The sequence below is a fragment of the Haliotis rufescens genome, unplaced genomic scaffold (assembly GCF_023055435.1).
Source record: "Haliotis rufescens isolate VD_foot unplaced genomic scaffold, xgHalRufe1.0.p SCAF_50, whole genome shotgun sequence".
NCBI lineage: Eukaryota > Metazoa > Mollusca > Gastropoda > Lepetellida > Haliotidae > Haliotis > Haliotis rufescens.
This window is the reverse complement of record NW_025964224.1, coordinates 2,913,930-2,936,784: the sequence shown is the minus strand read 5'-3', so window position 1 is coordinate 2,936,784 and position 22,855 is coordinate 2,913,930. Positions and strand designations below refer to the sequence as shown.

Sequence of the window (22,855 nt, the reverse complement as noted above, 5' to 3'; positions counted from 1 at the left end):
TAATTCGATTACAAAATTAAGAAAACAAATTTCGCAAAATACACAACTGCTGATAGTATCTTAGACATATACCTTTGAAACCCAGTAAATTTATTTGGGTTTTTTTTCGGCACAAATTTACATTTCAAACATGTTAGGGGTCATGTGGTAGCAAATTCATTTCTTACCCCAGTCTTCATTGAACCGATTTATCTTTAAACAAAATTACCCAGCCACTGATTACTTTAGACAGAATGTTGCAGGAATGAACCTTCATTTTTTTAATTACATAAAAAACTTGGTATACATTCCCCGACCCTCAGTTTGTTTATTCGATCAATACAAAGTTTATAATCTCATTTTCAGGATTTATGTTTTAAAGGCAGCTGTTGCAAAAGTTTATAATCTCATTTTCAGGATTTATGTTTTAAAGGCAGCTGTTGCAATCAGCTTCTGAGAAGTCCAGTGATTGTTTCCATTCGGCGCAGTGTTTGTTTAGTGGATTATACTCTCAACATCTTCATCCCAACTGCTTAAAAGTGACAAACAGAAATAGCATCAGTTGCTTCTGAAGATCAAAGCTCGCAGCCCCGATCAACTGCTCGGGCCTCAGTAGCCTGTAGGCTCCGCCTCACAGATTAAAGCTCTTGACCAATGAGAAATCGTGTTTGACCACGTGCAGTTTATTTATATCCGATATACTCCAAACAGTTCATAGGACTTCAAGCTGGTGTAAATCGTGATACGTAGCTGTGTTTTCAGTGAGATAGAGGACCAGAGACTGTATTTAAACACTAAACGTTCGATGGGGTTCAGTATACTCTAATCTTACTGACCGTTGAGGTTTATTCAACATTCTGCCAGATTACTGGAACTCTTAATCCACTTTTGGTTAATTCAGGTTTCTAGGGTAAGTAGTTTCATCGTATCATTTTTTTTCTCTTAGACATGAACACAGGATGGAAATAATAGCTGGCACGAGTTAACGATCAATTTCTAAGTATTTATGTTCTTTAAGCTGGTTTAGTTGTCAGTCGACTCCCGTGGTTCGAATAGAGGCTCGCATTATTCACTGATGGTTTACCTGCTCTAGGTTTCGACTTACAGATCTGTTCGCTGACATATGTCTACAAGGACATTCAACTTCATCCACTAACTCTTCAGGGTGAATTTACAGGTCCATGTTTTAATTGTTTCCACCCTTGTGTTCCAGTGTCCCCCGTGACCGTTGTCCACTGTAAGATGGGTGCCTGTTGTACAAAGAAGCGGACCCTGGACCTGACCCGTCTGGACCTGACTCAGGTGTTCTCGGACTATATCTGGCACAAGCTGTACCCGGAGGATGTGGGGAAACTCAAGGCCATGATGACACGGAGGAACAAGTGCAAGGTGGAAATCAGGTACAGGACACGAACTCACCAGCGTCTGGTGGAGAATGGATGCCACACCATTATTACCGAAATTGGCTGATCGTATGAATAATATGATCATTTGCCATTTCATTCTACACTTTTTAGAAACGTTTTATCGACGTGAGTATTGTGACATCCTTGGCATGTGTAAATGGACCCTTGCGAGTCATCACAGCTTTGTCCAACTTCATTTTATCTGTGTTTATATGATGGCACAGAACAATGCGAGAATTGTGTTATAGGCATATCGAGGTGGAGGTCAACAATACGATTCACATACTGTACTCATGTGGGGAATACAAATCCAATTAACAAGATGTGTTGGATCACGCTTGTTGTCTCCATATTTAAAATCTAACTATTTTTTTGTGTGATATGTGAACACAATTGACATGGTATAGACACAGGGTCGTATAGGTGCACTGTATTGTATTGTATCTTGTTCGGCTTATTCTTGACAGAAAAGGGCCTCTGTGTTTCAGATGGGAATACCTTCAGAAGACCAGCTCCACGGAGTGGCACGACCGAGCTCAGGACATCGACAAGGAGCCCGAGGAGCCAGTCTGCATGCACTTCGCTCATTACGAGAACAACACAGGCGAAGAACAGAAGTTCAGCTTCGGCGCCGAGCGGGAAACTGTGTCGTCTGCTACCTTTGAGTTCATGGAGAGCTACACTATGGGAAAAGAAGCAAGCATTGAAATTGGGATCCCGGATTATTTGAAAATCGGCGCTGGCGTCCACGAAGAGGTCACAATGGAGAAAAGCAACAGCAAAACGTTCGAAACTCGACTCCAGTGGAGTATCAATTCCGACATCAGTGTCAACATCGGGCAGAAAACCAAGGCCGAGATGAAGATTGTGGAAAAGAAAACTCTTTCGGACTTTACCGTCGTCAACAAAATGAGTTACAACGAGAACAAGGAGACCAACGAACGGCGTCTGCCATACGTTATCAAAGATAAGGATGATAACATTCTCTCTGTTGGGAGCATTTTAAACCTCGAGGCGCCATTCCGGGGTCGTCTGCCGGAGAAGTGCAAGATGGTTACATTCGAAGATGGCGGACGGAGTATGGTCATCCGAGTTTCTGGCACGTGCAAAAGCATCACGTGGCAGGAGCAGCACGTGAAGGTCGAGTCTGAGAAACTACCCTAGAACAAAACGTCTGTTCACGTTGTCAAGATGGCTTCGTAACGTATGCAACGCAGTGCTCATGCGTTTCCCCATTGCAAATCATGCGTGACACTAGTTATGTATGATTTGTTTTGTAAATATGACATTTTGTTTTATAATATATATTTATAGTCCATCAAGAATACTTGTGAAATATATCTCTGAACATTTGTAGCCTATTTTTTTGTCATATTTCGTAAAGGCAAACAGAAAACAGAAAAAGAATAGTTTGAGGTAGTGACGATGCAAATGCATGTATTGAAACATATTATTTTGAAGTAAAGACGATGGATCACATCGCGAAACATTCATGGACTTTAAATAATAGTTGATGTCACACTTCATTTCAAGCCTGACGTCATCTATCGATGAATTTTTATATTTAGCCAAAGAAATAATGGTATTCCTCGTCAATATATTTACATTTGTGGGGCGGTAGCCTAGTGGTTAAAACGTTCGCTCGTCACGCCGAAAACCCGGGTTCGATTTCCGACATGGGTACAATGTGTGAAGCCCATTTCTTGTGTCCCCCGCCGTGATATTGCTGGAATATTGCTAAAAGCGGCGTAAACCCATACTCACTCACTGACTATTTACGATTGTTTGGCGAAACAGAAATCGCAGAATTGTTCATGACGAGGAATATAATTGTGTCTTTCAAGCTCCACATTTAAAGGAATTATTAGATCTAGACCTTGAGATATATATATATATATATCTTAATGTAATTTAAAATGTTACCTATTAAATAATGTTCTGCGTTTCGATTTGAACTGAAAATAGTAATTACATTTCCAAAATATTCCACTGATAATCAATGCTGAATCATTCAGGAATATTGTGATATCGCCGATTTCTTGTTGTATCGAGACCAATCAGAAACCCAAACGGAACAACGGATTTTATCTGATGTAGCCCATATCGCTCGGTCCACATCATCAGGTGATTTTAACATTTAGAAGGTTTGACGATCGCGAGGTAATCTGGGAGAATTAAGATAAAGAAGTCTCCAGTATTTCCCTGTTCTTGTCATATAGACGACCCGTGAAGATCCGGGGTAGAACAGGTCTTCAGCAACCCGAGCTTGCCGTAACAGGCGACTATGCTTGTCGTAAGAGGCGACTAACGGGATCGGGTGGTCAGGCTCGCTGACTTGGTTGATGCATGTCATCGTATCCCAATTGCGTGGATCGATACTCATGGTGTCAATCACTGGATTTTTTGGTCCAGACTCGATTATTTACAGACCGTCGTCATATCGCTGGAATATTGCTGAGTGCGACCTTGAACAACAAACAAACAAACAAATTGTCGTATAGACAGACTTCAGGCATCATATTATTAGATATATATTATGTATAACTTTTGGTAGTCACGATATGGCTGAAATACTGCCGATGTGACTATAAATTTTAACTTACTCACTCATATTATTGCGTGTGTTGTTAGAGAGACGAAGATACCGTTTACAGAAAGATAGTTGGACATTTTCAATGAGTTTGTTTTACGATGTCCTTCTTCTTTAAGATGGTCAAAGGTCAAGATCAGCGTTCAAGTTTTCATAAACATGGTTATAACATACGTATAGCCATGTCAGGTTCTGAGGCAGGTTTACCTCTCCATGCATGGAGCATTATGTTTACACGTTTCTTAACAAATTCTACAACATCACATGTCAAAGGTCGAGGTCACCTTTGGGGTAATTGTGAAATGTAGAACTTTATGGTATTCTTTCTCTTGAATATGGCGCAAATATTTTTAGCATTAGATGATATTCTACAACTGACTTATTGTCATGGACCTTGGGATTTCTTTTGACACATGCAATCAGAAGGTCAGAGGTCAAGGTCATGTGATAGACAATCTCACTTAAACAATCTTACACATTCTCAAAAAGTTAATGCATTTATCTTAAAACTTAGTATGTATCTTTCGAAGTTATCCTGCTCTGGAAACGTATATCAAAAGTCGAGGTAAGCATTGGTTGGCATATCTGTCAAAGGCAAAGGTCATCATCGAGGTTAGTGGAAACGGTGTTGTATCGTTCATTTCCGGTGTCTGTTGCACTTTATCTGAACAATCCTGACACTTGGTAACTGTTTGCGATTAAGAACTAGGTCAAGGTCAAGGTCAAGGTCAAATGTAAATTGCCATTGTAAGTGGGTTGTTTTCATTTCTTCTTTAATATATGCAGAATAGTTGATATGTAATACTGTGGAGGAAGTCCTTTTGTATTACCTTGATCAGTGGTGAAATATTTTGTCCATACTTGAGATAGATGTTCACTTCCTGGACGCTGGAGGGTACATTGAGGCACGTATGTATGACGATCCTAGCGGCTTGTGATTCAACTTGTTCAACTTGTAGTTGTAGTGTAAACTGTTAATGTGAAGGCGTGTTAAGTTTTGTTTAGAATACGTTAGTTCATTTGGTTAAGTTTATAACAGTAGGACTTTATTAAGGATCATTGTATATTTAGTGGACACTCTACCAAGATATGTGTTTTCACAGAACCGTATTTATATTTAAAGTTGCCGGTTTCCATAGAATAAAACGAGCTTGTCCCAAGAAACCTATGTTAAGGTCAAATTTCACTTTTAAAATGCAACACGGACTAAATATTTGTAGCTCCACTTGTGCTTGTAAAATATTTCTGGTAGCGCTTGGCTGAGATTCAAGGTCAATTTCATTTGACCGGAAGTGCATTTAACTTTGTTATTGAAAAGCTCTCTTGAAATGCAAATTTCATAATTTCGGGGAATTTGGCGTTGCTTGATCAACGTCCTCGGAAATAGGTATCAATGGTAGAGACTGTTGTTTGCTTTCAGAACAGTGAGAAATGGAAGAAAATCCTAATGATGACCGTCAGATGACCAGATCGCTCACTGAGGAGTGTGTGAGTGAGTGAAGCAATATTCCAGCAATATCACGGCGGGGGAGACCAGAAATGGGCTTCACACATTGTACCCATGTCGGTAATCGAACACGGGTTATCGGCGTGACGAGCGAACGCTTTAACCACAAGGCTACCCGACCGCCCCCAGAATAAGGTGAGCTTCTGGGGATTTTACTGTGTTTGGATTTTCCTCTGATACTACAAGGCCAAGAGCACTTGTGTAGGATAATCTGTAGGACAATGATGTGTTGGACAATTTTGAAGATTAAAACGCTTGAAACACTCGGCTACCCGTCCGCCCCGGCTCATTGAGACAGCAGAAGTAATGAAGAGGAATGAACAAGGGAGGTAACCTATTTCTGTACCTGCAATGGCCGCAATACAGCACTATTGGGAGCACGTTAAACATATGGTCATGCATACAGTGAGATAAGAATGAGTAATATCCGAAGCTGGTCGATTGAAACAGAAAAAGAATGATGAAATGAAAGAAGGCAAAACCTTCATTAATATTAAACTACAAACTTTGATCTTGATAACAGATTATTTGCCTGATATCCCACAAATTACACGAAGTCATATGCATGATACATTGAACGTTATCTTTACAAGAACATATGATCATTAAAAGATATATATTTGCGTGATATGTTAGTATACACTTTCTGAATGATTTTCTAATTAAGTTGTTATTCCCAATGATGTTTTTATTGCAAGGATTATGTGAATGGTGATTATATGTCTTGTCAATTCGACCTTGACCTCATGTCTTGACCTCATGTCTTGACCTCATCGGACTGAAAGTCACTTGGGTTGTGGAGTGTTGTCCTTAGTCCATGTTTTTGTCCTTCCGTCCGTTTTTTTTATTATTCAATACGTCTTTAGCTCATCTGCCTGAAAGTCACTTCTGTTGTGTAGTCCATCTGGATAGGCATCAAGTCAATATCCATAATTATACTTTAATTTTGTGTTATTAATATTTTTATGAAGGGGTCTCTGTATTCTTTTTCAAATGGGGGAGGTCGGGTAGGCTAGGGGTTAAAGCGTTCGCCCGTCACGCCGAAGATCCAGGTTCGATTCCCGACATGTGTACATTGTGTGAAGCCCCTTTGTGGTGTCCTCCGCCGTGATATTGCTGAAACGGCGTAAAATCAAACTCACTCACTCACTTTTTCAAATGTATCTTGATTTTTTCTTACATTGAATCGACGTTTCTTTGGCAAATTGGTAACCTTTTCTACACTTTGTAATAGATGAAAAAAACGAATTGTACGAGAATTTCTTTATGCGCACTACGATCTTATCTTAATATTTTCTTCTTTTTTTCTTCTTTTTTTTATCGTGATCGCCTCTGTGGTCTAGGGTAAGAGCGTCCGCCCGGAGAGCGGAAGATCGTGGGTTCGATCCCCGGCCGCGTCATACCAAAAGACGCTCGGCATTATACTGTGTCTGAGTGGGATATTCATGTTAAACTGCAGCATGGTATCTCAGTGAGCTAGCACTATAAATCGGCATCAGTCCGGACTAGTACAAGCAGCCACACACACGTGCATGCATATAAGTGCAATAATCTCGAACGCGACGTTTAACCCCATTTCACCTCAAGTCACATCTTTTTTTCGTTGACAATGAAAATGATGAAAATTAACATAACTTCAGCGTCGTTTAGTTTTATTCATTAAAAACGGAAAACGTGTTTAGAAACTAATTGTATTTGATTGCACAAATTAATTTTGTTTCAAATTCCAAAGTATGTCAAAGTGTATAGACGTACAGCACATTTTCCGATTCCAGTAATGAAGGGTTTTGTGTTGCTTTTGTTTATCTGACAATAATGATTCCAGGGGTTATCTCTGTTGCCGTCGATCCAGCGGGGTTGTGATGCTGGGGCACGTTGTAAGTTTGTAAATTGTACCGTCTGTATATTATTTTATTGAAGAAGTGCCCTTTCACATCACCATCTTTACCACACACATCACCTTTGCTATAAATGTCATCACATTTTGCGATCGTAGTTTGCAACTGAAGCAAACATAAAATATAGTTCTTTGGCCAGCAGCATATATACTTCTATAAGAGCTGAGTGACCACCCGATTCTGTCATGTTACTATGCTTACGATGCCACACAGCCACACCACACACAGTGAACACCCTACTCGATGTTCTATTCCGCTTCTATACTACCACAAGTGTAGCGGCCTTAACACTTCTTGACCCCTATGGGATTCGAACCACGGACCTTCTGATCCGAGGTCGGACGCCATGTCCACATGACCGTCAGCAAGCTGACGAGGTAAGGATGTCATCTGTGGGATGACAAACATTTGGAGAAGAAGGCTTTATTTGAATTATTTGTTAATATTAAAAGCCCAAAATACATCATTAACTAATCACGAGTTGGGGATAAACTGCCGGGCAAAAGTAAGTATACCCCCGTGTTTGATGATGGTTTAAGATTAAACAAACAGGAAACGGTTATTTGATGGTTATATATTTGGTACGGGTATCATAGCTGTGTCATTAAGTTTGCAGTGTTTCGGCGACTGTTTTCATACTAGTGCTTAACGTTTTGAGAACGTAATATGTGTTCAAATCAAATTTTGCCTGGCAGTTTATATAAAATAGATCTGGCAATATCAATATAAAAACCAATTCAGCAATACAGGGCGATGGCTGGTCTCGATGTGATATGTAATTAAATGTAGTGAGTGATTTAATGTATCCAGGTGAGTGCGTTTGGTTTAACGCCGCTTTCAGTAGTATTTTAGTTGTATAACGGTGTGCCTGTTTAATGTGGGAGGAAAGCCCGAAGTGCGGAAAGTATTAAACGTTTACCACTTTGGTGAAACCCACAAGCACGAGTATGGTGCTGGCAAACATAGAAACATAATCAGTACGAATTCGAACCCACGATCACGCGGTATTAGGTTATGTACACTACTCTGCACAGCCAATAGGGGAGCCTTTGACAATTGGGGCTATCGTCGCCATGCATCTTGTGAGTGAGTGAGTGAGTGGGGTTTTACGCCGCTTTCAGCACAATTACTGCACCCGGGGGTCACCAGAAATGGGCTTCACATAGTGTACCCATCCAAAACCCTCGGCGTGACGAAAGAACGCTTTAACCACTACCTAACCTCCCCGCATCTAAATGAAGATACGTAGATGAATTTATGTTAGATTAATACACCATTACTCAAAACAAGTTTTATTTTTAAGCCAGACTTTAACTCATTTTGATTTTGATTGCTCAACTGTTCAAGTATCTTGCGTTGCAGATTGATTGTACAGCATTAGATACGTGAGATCGCTAATTAAAATCTACTACAATGTGACAAGTATCGTGATATGTATCAGACTGTGTGGTAATTATCGCGATAAAGATCGTTGATCGGTGTCGCAAATGGCAGTCTGGATGTTGACGTGGGTAACTATCTCAGCTGCCAGTGTGACACTATACACTTTTATACCCTGCGTTGATATGTTTGTATTGTATAACATAATTAAGGTACGTGTCAACTAGAATCGGTTCTTTAGCACCAGACAACACAGTGATTGATATCATGAGCATCGATGTACGCAATTGGGATATGATGACATGTATCAACCAAGTCAGCGAGCCTGACCACCCCATCCCGTTAATCGCCTTTTACGACAAGCATAGTCGCCTGTTACGGCAATGGGTTTCTGAAGACCTATTCTACCCCGGATCTTTATGGGTTGTGTATGTCTAGACAGCTAGTCCTCTCATCGTGTATTTTTCGTTTTATTGTTGTGTAATAAATGTTTCGGAACATTCATGCCGATATTGTCCTTCATCTTACAAAGAGCTATTCCTGCACGATGTCCCAGTGAATCTGTATAGCCTGACGAGGTTTAATGAATGCGTGAGTGAACGCTGTTTAATTCCAGTCAGCAATATTCAAACAAGATCACGGGGGCCTGTACATAACCTGGGCCAGGCCAACCAGTGACAGAAGGCAACAATCTACTCCACGACATTGATACACCATGGATGACCAACCGATCCCTACTTTAGTCGACTCTTACAACAAGCATGGGCATCCTGGGTTATCTCGTATATATACTCACAGCCAAAAGAAAGATCTTCCAATGTGTACCATTTAATGACAAAACTAACAGTCAGTCAAGTGTTACCACAGAGTGACTTTATTATTATCATGATATGCTGCCCGTGATTTCCAAACTTTACATGCTAATCCTGCACGAGACAAATGGTGCATCTCGAGTCAGGATCTATCACAGGATCTATAGCGTTCATGAGCGTCGGTTCACGCTAACAGCATGTTCGTTTGTGCATCAAGCCAATCTAATACCACTTGATTATGAGTAACTCTTCATACATTAGCCAACATGTAGGGTATTCGCCTTTCTTTTGGCGGTGAGTATATATCCATTTTATTATATAAATAACATGCACACATTTGCTACAATATCTTCTATCTGAGCCCGATTCAAATTACATGACGCAAAAAATAGCCGTCCAATCAAATTACACTCACGAGCGAGAGAAATTATGTGCAGCTGGAGTGATAAAAGAAATTCAGAAACGAAGCTTTGATGGCGAGCGGGTTCAGGTTATCTATCATAATACAGGAAGAATATAATACACTGGATAATCGAGGATGAAGCTTTCGATGCTGATGACCTCTTCTGCACAGGACTCCTCAGGTTGTCATGACAACATAGATGTACACTTAAACCCCGTTAATCCATCCGCAACCGTTCGAAGTGAAATCGTCCGATTTAACAAATCTTGGTGAGTTTACATGACATCGTCAATTCTCATTATATATGGACGTTCCCTGTAATAGTCCCGAGGCCGATGTCTCTGTATTGACGGGTTCTGGATGAACGCACCATACCCGTGCTCGTGGGTGTCACCGAAGTGGTAAACGTCTGAGACCTGCATCACTTCGGGCTTTCCTCCCACTTTAAGCTGACACGCCGTGATATAACTGGAATACTATTAAAAGCGGCGTTAAACACAACACACTCACTAACTCACTCTGGGTTAACGGGGTTCCATTGTACAGATATATCCGTACAGGATCTATGCAGCAACCCATGCTTGTCGTAAGAGGCGACTAACGGGATAGGGGGGTCAGCCTCGCTGACTTGGTTGATGCATGTCATCGTATCCCAATTTTCAATGATATCAATCACTGGGTTGTCTGGTCCTGATTCGATTATTTACAAATCGCCGTCAAATAGCTGGGATATTGCTGAATGCGGCGTTAAACAACAAACAACCAAACAAAAAATATATATATCCATTAAGTGAAATCTATAGTTCTGCATTAAACAACAATCCAGATGAAGGAAGAAATTACACAGACAGGAATCCTTCTGTCATGTACAAATATATAGTATATTTGGAGCTGGTGTGGTCAGCCGTTAATAGGTAATGTAGCATTGGTTATCACGCGCCGGTGGTCAAACATGGACGGCTGACCGGAAGGGTTCAATAATCAGCATGTGACGGAAAGTTAATATCCCGTACCGTGCGTTGTCCGATTGACTTAATTATCTTCCTTGGTCGTAATTGCCTACAACTGGCCACGCCCCCTATGGGTCAAGGTTCAGTTGAGGTTTAAGTGCTACACATTATTGTAGAACACAGTACTTATTGAACATAATATATACACGTGTGAAAACATCGTCAACCATGATCGATGAAATTGCATGGTGAAGACACGCCTTAGTCCGATTACAAGAGGTCCCCGACTGGTATTGCATATACCAGTCAACTATAAACATACTTTGAGAATACGGTGGTTCAGTGTGTGACCTGGCTTATTGTGTGTGACCTGGCTAATTGTGTGTGATGGAATCCGACGACGTATATCGTTGCTCGTGATATCGACCACTGGTTTTATTCGCCTGGCCCTGACTTGATTCATCACAGGACGTCGCGGTGGAGCTGCAACATTGCGGAGTACATCACGTCATTGCAGACGTCCATCACGTGCAGTACAATGTGAGATATTTCTTCAGGACTTAATCAAATAATAATTTGATGCTGCATCTTTCAAATCAATAATCAATAGAATATAATAAAACAATTCACCTCTTGCGTCCAATTTGTAAAACCCGGTCATTAATATCAGTTTCGTTTTATTGACTGTCCATGTCATGTAACGCAATAGAATAATCCATATTTTCACACCGAGCGTACAGTGTAGCATTAGCAAACGTGATTGTTTGCAATAGCAACTTTCACAGGAAATTAATTCACAATCACCCGAAAAGAAAGCAATATTGTTGTCTCCAACTGATAGTAATATAGCAAATGTTTCATTCTAGAGACAGTGATTATCGTTCACACGACACAGTGTATAGCAATTTCACGCCTGACTTTTTCCGATTACGAAATAATATTACAAAATAATTTATCTTCAGAAAACATTCGCGGCGGGGGTTGAAGAATTATTCATTTATAATCACTCTGAATGAAAAGTCATTCTTTACCTCCACCCTTTAATAGTGTATATAATGGCGGTTCGGGTTGTAGAATGGCCGCTGCTTCGTCGAAAAAACACCTGTGGTGTAACGCTTCCAACACCTGTTAATCACCTACATGCGACTGCATGCCCCGGTGTTTAATAGGACGGGTTGTTTGGATTCACCTGCACGCCCTCACCATGGTGCAAGTATTTCTGAATACTAACGGTAAGTTATGTGACCAAGGGCACTATAGTCAAGATTGTGTGGGAAACGGTAATGTCGCATTGAACATGTTTTCAGTCAGATCACGGCTACCAATGTATAAAAAACGAACTTAACAATCGGTATTGCAACCTGAGGAAAGTAAACTTCTCGATAATTGATTTCTTTTAATTAGGAGATACCCTTATTCTGTTTTAAATTTTGAGGTGGTTTGTGGTTGATTATGAACCACGTCAACGTTAAATTTATTTCCATTCTATGATGACTAAAATGCGGTTTGTTTCTTGTCTAACGGACTCTTTTCCTTGCGCACGTATTTAGTGATATCGCTCACTAACCACTTCAAATTTAGTCAAATTAACCGATCACACACACACACACACACACACACACACACACACACACACACACACATATTGTTTATTAACAAATATTGGAATATTTGTTTGTATTCACTGAAGGGGTTTATCATGTGAACATGGAAATGGTTTTACCGTTATTCGAGATGACGTGAAATACACGATACGGGCCAGTTTAGTAGACCGCGTGGCCCTGTAAAGTGTTATACGTCATTGCAGTAAACATCAGTTTTATCGTGAAATGAAATGAGACCCTGGTAGGCTGGTACGCGCTTAACGCCGCCCTATCACGTGTCATTTCAAGAGTAGGGCACTTGTCGATTCAGACCCACGTGTCTGCGTGATGTATGTAAACTTCATCCGTGAAACTGAACATGTAAATTATGCAGCCTAATCACTTCTTATAACAAACTTATTGTCCTCTGTTGACGTACATCAGACCCGTGAAGATCCGGGGCTTCACCAACCTATGCAAGCTTGACGTTAGAGGCGACTAACGGGATCGGGTGGTCAGACTCGCTGACCTGGTTAATGCATGTCATCGTATTCCAATTGTATGGATCGATGCTCATGATGTCAACCACTGGATTGTCTGGTCCAGACTCGGTTATTTACAGACCGTCGACGTAAAGCTGGAATATTGCTGAGTGCGGCGTTAAACAACAAACAAACAAACAAAGATGTTGACCAGACAAAATATGTCAGTTTTGTTACCAAAACGTTTTGTTTCCTCTTACACAGTCAGCTGCACTTGTGTAGTAACACACAAAAAAGAGGGTTTCCAAACAAGTGAATGGGATGCACAGATATCAGGAACTGGCACTTCTCACTTTCATTTGTATTTTATTGCATATTTATCTAAATAAAACTAAACCTGCATTGTCAGAGCTACAGTAAATATATGTATGTAAGTAGAAGATCCCCAAGGACACCAACTACTTTGAACAATTAATATACAACCCATGAATGTACTTACCTCTGTACAGGCCTGCCCCGTACAGCCCCGTTCCTTCACTCGACGTCACCAGTGTTTGTTCGGCGCTACGCTATAAATTCTGTATTTGTCATGATGTGAATCCCGAGCCTACTTAGGACGGTCTATGGCCTAACAAGAAGCCAAGAAGAGCTGTCATAAGTTATCGTGAAGCGTCCCTCGTACTTGCAGGGGGTGGGGCCTTGTGCGTTCAGTCTGAGCACCCCCTAGCATGTTTGTGAATCTTTCCAGCATTACTTTCATGAATCATGTCGGCTTGGTGTAGAAAGTATGTTAAAACCATGTATCATTTTTAAGTACCATGTCATGATGTTAATGATATATGTAATGTTTCGAGTATTTGGATTGTTTGTTTATTGCTCGGAGCCGATGTCCGAAATAGTCCCGTTCTATGACGACGGTCTCTAAATAATCGAGTCTGTTGCTGAACGAGGCTGGTATTATGGAGTTACATTTTGGCTGGACTAACGAGTCAATGCATAGTCCAATCAAAATCGCGCACCGAAATCGAAATCCGGTTCGTAAACTGTCATGCAGTCATGACATGAGTTCGGTCGATTGCAGGATTTGAATAGCATCTGCACCACCAACTCGTTGTCAACAGATATTTTCCAAATCTGTTCATGTTTTAATCAAGGTGCTCACGTGACTTCGCGAAGTAAGAACCTTTTTATCACAATATAGATCTTGATGGTCTATCAGATCGTATTTGACGGCGCCACCATTTTGTTTGAAGCAAATGCATGTGAATCTGTGAGGTGGAATCTGATTGGTCCATAGAAGCTATATTTAAGGCAGTACAACATTATATATGTACACTCCGTGTGCGAAATACGCATCAGTCGGAAAGCGCACGTTAAATCTCCAAAGTAAGTAAGTAAGTATATATGTACAACTAAACGATTTGTGTAAAGAACTGTTCACTCTCTCTCTCTCTCTCTCTCTCTCTCTCTCTCTCTCTCTCTCTCTCTCTCTCTCTCTCTCTCTCTCTCTCATTTGTATTGAATTTGAAATTGTAAAATTTTGTAAATACCAGGGAGAGGGCAATCTAAGTTTGAAGAACTTGTCCCCCAATCCCGTTCACTTCTTGTGAAAAAATATGATTAAAATCATTAAAATCATGGGATTAGGTGTATTTTTTATAAAATTATGTAGAGATAATATATTTGGCTTTTGTTGGTTAAATACCACAACATATTCACCTGAAAAGCTTCATATTTCCAAGAAAAGTGCAAAATGTTCACTTTTTCAGACCACCAGAAGAGAAAAGGCAGTTGTTTTATACGAGAAGATGAGTGTTCTGTTTATAAGTATAGTCTCGCTGATCTTCATGGCCATTGTGTCATGGAGGCAGAATGAAAGTAGTCGCGACATAAAGTGTTATTTCACTCGACTGAATATACAATTTGTTCAGTTAAATATACAACATATGTGCAGATCATATCTTGTAGATCTATATAGAATATCGGTTTGGCAAACTTCGGAAAATAAGGAAATGAATGAATGCATGAATATTTCAATTGCAAGCTAACGAGAAACATTTCAGCTGAGAAATATTACACATAGAAAGAACGAGTATAATCAGTATATGGTTCAAACCATAGATCACTAAAATAAGTGTCTTTACAACTTTCAGTCCGTCACGCTTTTGTGATCACCCACCGGAAGTTTGCTATGGACGCGGTGGATTGTGGGCAGGTTGGCAAGGAAAATATTATGGCGGCTGTGCACGCTGAAGTGTCATGTTTCTGTGAGAATATTAGATCAATTTGAATTATTCAGCGTTGTATATCCATTCTGAACATTTGCATGTCCTGGACTGTGTATTCTTAGTGTTTTAGAGTGATATTTTCTGTATTTTGATGGATTATGCCGTGAAATGCAGTCATCAACTACGTCAAATGCTAACATTCCATTGATACCGCTGGCGCTGTGGCGATAGGGCACCTCATTGTTTTTTTAACCATGTGGGTTGTTGTATGAATGATTTTGGATAACTGTTCTTGACAGTCATCGTGGACTCGGCATTACTGGAATTTTGATTTCAAATGTGCATTTTCAGCAAACTAAATCGGGTAAGTACAGCTCATAGATTTCTACTCTGATAGTACAGTACCCCTAGAGTCAGTCATAGTTGGTCATTACGTTTAATAGGAAAATCATGGTCGTTGAGAAATTTAGAAGACGTTTTTATACATTGCCATTTCGTGCGTTGCTTAATACATGTTCTGTTAATCAACCCGCAATATTACCAATTCATAAAATATATATCTGTATATTTCAAACATGTTTTGCAATACTTATATTAGACCATAGGATCAAGTTTTTTTACACCTCTAACATTAGGACTATATCACCTGCCCTATGATCAAACATATTGTTTTTTAAGTGAAAGTGTGTTTTTCAACCACTTAATCACTTTTTATGGTCATTCCTTAGACATTTTCCATTCTTATGACACTTCTAAATCCAGGGATATACTTGATAATAGCAATATGCCAGTAGTTCCTTAAATTAGTCATGTTTCGTTTACTTGTAAAGCATTATCACCCCTGTTCATGAGAATATGCTAATTAGTGTAATTGAAAGAGCTGTAGAGTTATCATTAGTTGAAATTTCGGTATGAACACATCATTAATTATAAGATATATAGAAGCAATATGGTGATCTTGTACCATTATTACAGATAGCATTTCAAAGCACACAACAACCAGGATATTTCTTACATTAAATATGCTTGTACCTTGTTCACAAATGATTCCTTTAGTGATTCTAAATTCAGGATTATATTTCTGTGTCCTACATTCCATTTTTTGTGTGGTCTTTTTCATGTTTATCTAGCGTTTTGCTTTTGCACTCAGGATAACAAGTTACCTGGATCTTATTTTATTCTTCATGATCCAGTTAAGATGTTTGTACACCAAAAAAACATATTATTGATTTGTTTTGACTAGTTTGACCACAGATATGGATATGGTAGAGATCTCCAATATGATTGTAACAAGTTAATAGAAAAATGCTCTGGACATGATATAGTTACCTTTTAACTAGTGTTAGTAATTAGTATGAACATGATAAAGAACATATGTTCACATAGTTTTCATGAAACAAAACATGTTTATATAATACTCTTAACCATGATCAAGTTGAACCATCATTACCTTTTTCCATCAACATGGCATGATGATAAACTGACAAAAGGATGATATTCATCAACTTTACTCAACTTTGAAAACCAGTTTTGATTTATTTCACTTAACCTAATACTAAAAGGATCAAATAATGTTTAGGCATATACAAGGAACTTGGGATTTTTATGGCCTATGGTATTAAATATAAAGACATGAAGCCATCTTTGTCATTAGTTTCTTCACCAATCATGCAAGTGTGACACTGTCAAGATAGTACATTTGAAGAACACTTTTTAACATTTTAAACAATGTTGCAGTAAATGCAGGAAATTTCACCGTTTTGGTATTCCTTTCTGAGTACTACACAGTTCAGATAATGAGAACTAGGGATCTGAATATTAATGAATATTGTCAAACAATTAATGTAAATGTTTGCACCATGACCGCTGCTTAAAAAGATATCAGTTTAAGATTGTAGTGCTGGATACTTTCTCATAATGACATTTATCTTCTGCATCCCTGGTTACCATGGTTACTTGTCTGAACATGTTCACCAGCATAACAGGAGTTGGATGGTTTGTTGTTTTACTCCACACTCAGCAATATTCCAGCTATAGAGACATTACTTGGAACATATGATCATGATCATTATAATCACAATTGTAAAACCTTTTGCTAAGTTGGCTTGCCCAAGAGAAATCTAACTCAGGCTTTGAACTATATCAGTATAGTCATTGTTCAATGTATCTGCAATAGTTGTCATGTTATGTCTTATTTATTATTGTTCCATGTTGATAAGTATGAGCTGCCAGAGCTGAGAGGGGATGTGTATTTATTATTGTTCCATGTTGATAAGTATGAGCTGCCAGAGCTGAGAGGGGATGTGTATTTATTATTGTTCCATGTCAAGGTTTCACTCTTGTCAAAGCCAAGTGTGCTTTGATTTGAAAATGATTAAAGACAAATATTCATCAGAGCTAAAAAAATGTACTTTCTAGTCCTGTATACATGGTATATGCATTCCAATGTTCCTTTTCATTGCTAGTAGCTTATTTGGAAAGTACTTCTTTTATATTTTAAAAACTCACTTGTAAAATATATTTGGAATGAAGTACATGGCAGTGAAACAATACAGCAACGTCGCGATATATGGGTCGCAATACACATATTTACATCATGTCCCTGGAAATGTCTTGCAATATTTCAGAGCACTTTAAAAAGGAAACGCAAGCTGTAGACGCTATTTGTAGCAGCTAGCTTTTGTAGTGAACTAATTGCAAGACATTTTGCGATATTTGACGCTTGGGGTAATGAAACGTGTAGTAAGAAATATTTCAGCAAGTGTATCGTCTTGTAATACGAGTTGTATCGATACAAAAAACGGTATTACAAATTGTATTATCACATGAAAATTAGTGATGCACTGGTTCACCAATTCCACCCCTGTGAAATAACAGTATGTTCAGCAATTATCATTTTTTGCAATGTGTGTCATAATATCAAACCTGTAGTTGTTTGTACAACTCGATTTACCTGTACCCAAACAATGAAAACGTCCATTTATGTGCAGCAGAACAATATACCTTTTGTAATACATTGTATGACCATTCCTTTGTCAGAGTTAGTTAACAAACACTCAAACATATTGTCACTGGGGATATGCATATTGGATATTACATTTGACTGGGATTTATCTAGAAGTCGATATTCAGCCCGAAATTGGCAGCGCATGTCAATTAACACAGTTAAAATTAAAAAAATTGATTAATAAAATCCCAGTTCATGTTTATAAAATTATAACTAATGATTTTGATATGCAGAAGTGAGTTCTAGCATGTCTAGTGCACTGATAACAGGACCAATATAGAGGAAGGGGTTTTAATCTTGAAGTCAGTGTTAAATTACTTCTGGACAAGGGTACTTTGGAATCTTAGATAAGCCGCTGTGTGGCGGCAGTCTGTAAATAATCGAGTGTGGACCAGACAGTCCAGTGATTGGGATCATGAGCATCGATCCATGCAATTGGGATACAATGACATGCATCAACCATGTCAGCGAGCCTGACCACCCGATCCCGTTTGTCGCCTTTTACGGTGAGTTAATGAGTGTGATGAGAGATCACATGGTCCCACATGCAGGTGCAACAATAAACAGAAAGATATTTTCTAGTTTCTCATAGTACAGACTACAGAGCATATATTTAACATGTTTAACAGCTCTCATCAACTCATTCCATTCTGAGCCCCTTCTCATCACCAGTAGTTTGTCTCCCAGATCCTAGAGCCAATAATATAAAAGGAGTCCAACTCAAGTCTAGAATGATTTGGCAAGTGTAGGTAGCCTCAGCTGTAGGAAATTAAGGATTGTTCCATTTTTATTTTTATTTTGTTATTTTGTAGATATTTATTTTTAAATAAGATAACTTTATTTCCGTGACAAAATGTCAGTGTACATCTCCAGCAGCCAAGACACATACCCTTATTAGCTCCAGCAGCCCACACTCATCCCCTTTTCAGCTAGGAGACTTTAGTTTTCTTTAATCATGTTAATTCTGTATGGTTCCGTTTTAGAAATACTTTTATTTAATCTTTTACATAATTATATTTTGGGACTACATGTTAGTCTAAGTATTTTCTAAATACACACAATATACATTTATAGTGTACACGACCACATGGTCTACCTCATAGTACACAATCCTTCATAACAATCTGTGAAATACTTTGGTTCAATTCTTCTTATGGGAGGCAGGATCAAGCCCCATAACCAATTGATAAGCTAGATGTGTTTGCACCGGGCAAATAGATGAACTTTAAAGTGGTGCCCTGCCCTGGCAGACAGGCTGAGAGACCCCAGGGGGCTGAGAAACACATAATACCGGCTTGATTGTAACTGTTCAATAGAATTTATGTCAGTGTTATGTGTCTATGAAAACTGTGAAAAGATTGTAATATCACATGTCTTTGATGTGTAATATTGGTAGATGCAACATACAATATAACCTCTAGCCTTAGCCATTGTTAGCAGGGACCTAAGATGTTTATGTGTTCAGTTTTTAACTGTTATAACTGACTGGTTCTACATTCTACATGTATATTGTTTTCCCCACCAACTTGTTTCCATCATTGTAACACATTGTAGTTATGCTGACGTACTGGCACTTACATTTATTGCAATATATCGCAATATAGAGAGCTGTATTGCAATAAGTATTGGGTACCAACTTTTATATATTTGTACTCTTTAAATGGTACTGCTTCATTCAGTAAGCCAGGCACCAGGATGAGAGATGGGTTTTGACAGTACGGATAAACGAGACTACGTCATCAATCTGGAATAGTAAAGTAAGCAGCACTGTTTTGATAGGAACAAGTCCATTCAAATGTCTCAAGATAGTAGATATATTCAATATATTTATATGTTAATTCTTCGGTCAATGTATTGTAAAATATTGATACACATTCGTGGAGCTGTATTGCAATATATGTATTGCTGATGGCCTTATAGCAATATAATAACTTTTAACATTTTGGTTTATTGATTTTCATGCTTATTGCCAAACACTACCTTAGTTTGGGCATTTCAGTGTCAGTGCACACAATCTTGTCTTTGTAAGCATTCTATGAAATTAACTTTTGTTTTCACCCATCTTCATCAAAAATGATCTCAAGGAATTGTCACTATTCTTTCACTATTTTGTATAATGTGCACATGGTGCAATGTGGGTAATCAACTTTACCAACTTGAAACCTTCGTTAGACCATTTACTTAGCAGACCCATGAAGATCCCCAATACGTCTTCAGCAACCCATGCTTGCTGTAAAAGGCGCCTATGCTTGTCGTAAAATTTGACGAACAGGATCGGATGGACAGGGTCACTGACTTGGTTGATGCATGTCATCGATCCCAATTGCATGGATCGATGCTCATGATATCAATCACTGGATTGTCTGGTCCAGACTCGATTATTTACAGACCTCTGTCATATAGCTGGAATATTGCTGAGTGCGGCGTTAAACAACAAACCAACCCACCATTTAGCACTATGTTTCTGGGATAGTGTTCAATGAGCATGGAGTATGTTTGACAAAGTAAGGCAAATATTAGGAAAAGGCAAGGATCAGAGAACAGATTGATGTGTTGTCTCCAACTTGTATTGTTGTCCATAATAACAGCTGTAAATAACAATATGTCCTGATCAGTCAGTATAGTCATGTTGCTTTCATGCCGTGCCTGACAGCACGTCCGATTTTACCGACCGAGTTGACCCATATATGAATTACAATCTAATTCAACAGCTAAGTTGATGTTTTGATTCATCTATTTAAGGTCTGTATTGCTTGTTATGATCAGCTGATCTAATACTGTTACCAGGCTTACGAAATTAGAAATAAAATTACATTTTCACTAGTCTGCAAAAACTACCTGCTTCCAGTATTGCCATCTACCTAACAGTAAAATCAGTCCACAAGGAAATGTCACTCTTTCTTCTTGAATTGTACCTGACTCAGTCTACATGACTTTTATGTGTGAAAATTGATGTCTACTGTAACCATGGTAACAGTGTGTAATATGCAAAGATATAATTTATTTGATGTGAATGATGTGGAGAATCAATTTTCAGACATTTGGAGTCAATCTTTTCCTCAGGTGTCCTCAGCACAATGGTATTCAACTTACAACATGTTGCTATAAGAAGCGTAGTGACAGTAACTTTCTACCTGGGAAGATCCGGGCTGGAATGGGCCTTCAGCAACCCATGCTTATCTTAAGAGACGATTATGCTTGTCGTAAGAGGTGACTAACAGGATCGGAGGGTCAGGCTCCCTGACTTGGTTGATGCATGTCATCATGTCAATCACTGGATTGTCTTGTCCGGACTTGATTATTTACAGAGTGCGTCAGATATGATATAGCTGGAATATTGCTGAGTGCAGCGTCAAACAAACAAACAAACAAACAGACAGAGTAACATTCTCCAGATGTCACCGGGCCCTTGTCGAGCCCAGTAAACAATGACATAACACCAATATATCGCCCTGTCTTAGCTCACACTCTATAGATAATTCACCAGACTGCTCCACTACTTGCCTCCATATCTAGCCCAGGTAGGATCCACAATACTGCTGAATAATTGAAGACCTGTATATTGACTTGTGATTGTTGCCCTGTGCTTCGATGGGCAGTGTACATGGTGTATGGAGCTGACCGGTGGGGCTACGGCAGCTGGGACAATGGGCAGTGTACATGGTGTATGGAGCTGACCGGTGGGGCTACGGCAGCTGGGACGATGGGCAGTGTACATGGTGTATGGGGCTGACCGGTGGGGCTACGGCAGCTGGGACGATGGGCAGTGTACATGATGTATGGGGCTGACCGGTGGGGCTACGGCAGCTGGGATGGATGGGGGATTCACTGACCCATGGTCATGTTTGAGGTCACGGGTTGATTGTTCTGTGGAATAAAGAAGAGTTCCTGACAGTGAAGTCAATTGTATAATTGTAGGCATATTTACTGAAGTTTTAATTAATTGTTTGTTTGTTTGTTGCCACACTCAGCAATAAACCAGCTCTATGATGGCAGCTGAAGAACTAAGTTAATAGATGACATTTAGTTTTATATTATTACCTAGTTACTCATAGGAGCACACTTGCCTTCCTTTGTTTATTTGGACCCTTCCTTTTCAGTACGCTATGCTGCTATGTTAGATGTTAAACTAAGCTATGATTAACTTGCAAAAATTGACAAGAAAATGGGTCACAACTTTTGTATAAACTGACAAAGTACTTGATTTTCCAAATAAGAATATTATTTAGTGTTGTCTGTAAGACTGCACACTATTATTACCGTGGCATACCTTCAAATGGGTTGGTATTTTGAGACTGAGTAAATGTTCAAAGTTTATTTCTTTGGGTTTTATCAATAATGAAATAAATTATCATCTTCCTCAGAGTGCAGTCGGGTAGCTTAGTGGTTAAAGCTTTCACTCATCACGTCGAAGAGTCGGGTTTGATTCCCGACATGGGTACATTGTTTGAAGCCCATTTCTGGTGTCCACCGTCGTGATATCACTGGATATTGCTGGAATATTGCTAAAAGCGGCGTAAAACCATATTCACTCACTCACTCACTCGTACCCTCAGATGAATCATAATTCTAGTCTGCTACTGCTATTTGTGACGCTGTTATCTCCCTTGATTATGCCTTACAAATGGTG

General features: G+C 39.2%; 2 protein-coding genes across 6 annotated transcripts in view; both read left to right on the top strand.

Moving 5' to 3' along the window:
- Positions 1–1,185: 1,185 nt before the first annotated feature.
- Positions 1,186–2,814, top strand: LOC125371577. Its single transcript, XM_048384756.1, has 2 exons — positions 1,186–1,379; positions 1,874–2,814. Exons 1-2 carry the CDS (start codon positions 1,222–1,224, stop codon positions 2,547–2,549), a joined length of 834 nt encoding a protein of 277 aa, XP_048240713.1. The 5' UTR covers positions 1,186–1,221; the 3' UTR covers positions 2,550–2,814.
- Positions 2,815–14,146: 11,332 nt separating this feature from the next.
- Positions 14,147–22,855, top strand: part of LOC124120964 (cyclin-dependent kinase-like 5) — a 67,767-nt gene continuing 59,058 nt past the window's right edge. For 3 of the 5 annotated variants that reach the window (XM_046483901.2, XM_046483902.2, XM_046483897.2), the window contains exon 1: positions 15,194–15,582. The gene's annotated coding sequence lies outside the window, so the exon portion shown is untranslated. Of the gene's footprint in view, positions 14,166–15,187; positions 15,583–22,855 lie in introns of those variants that run through there. The other 2 variants (XM_046483899.2, XM_046483898.2) reach the window with 2 other exon arrangements.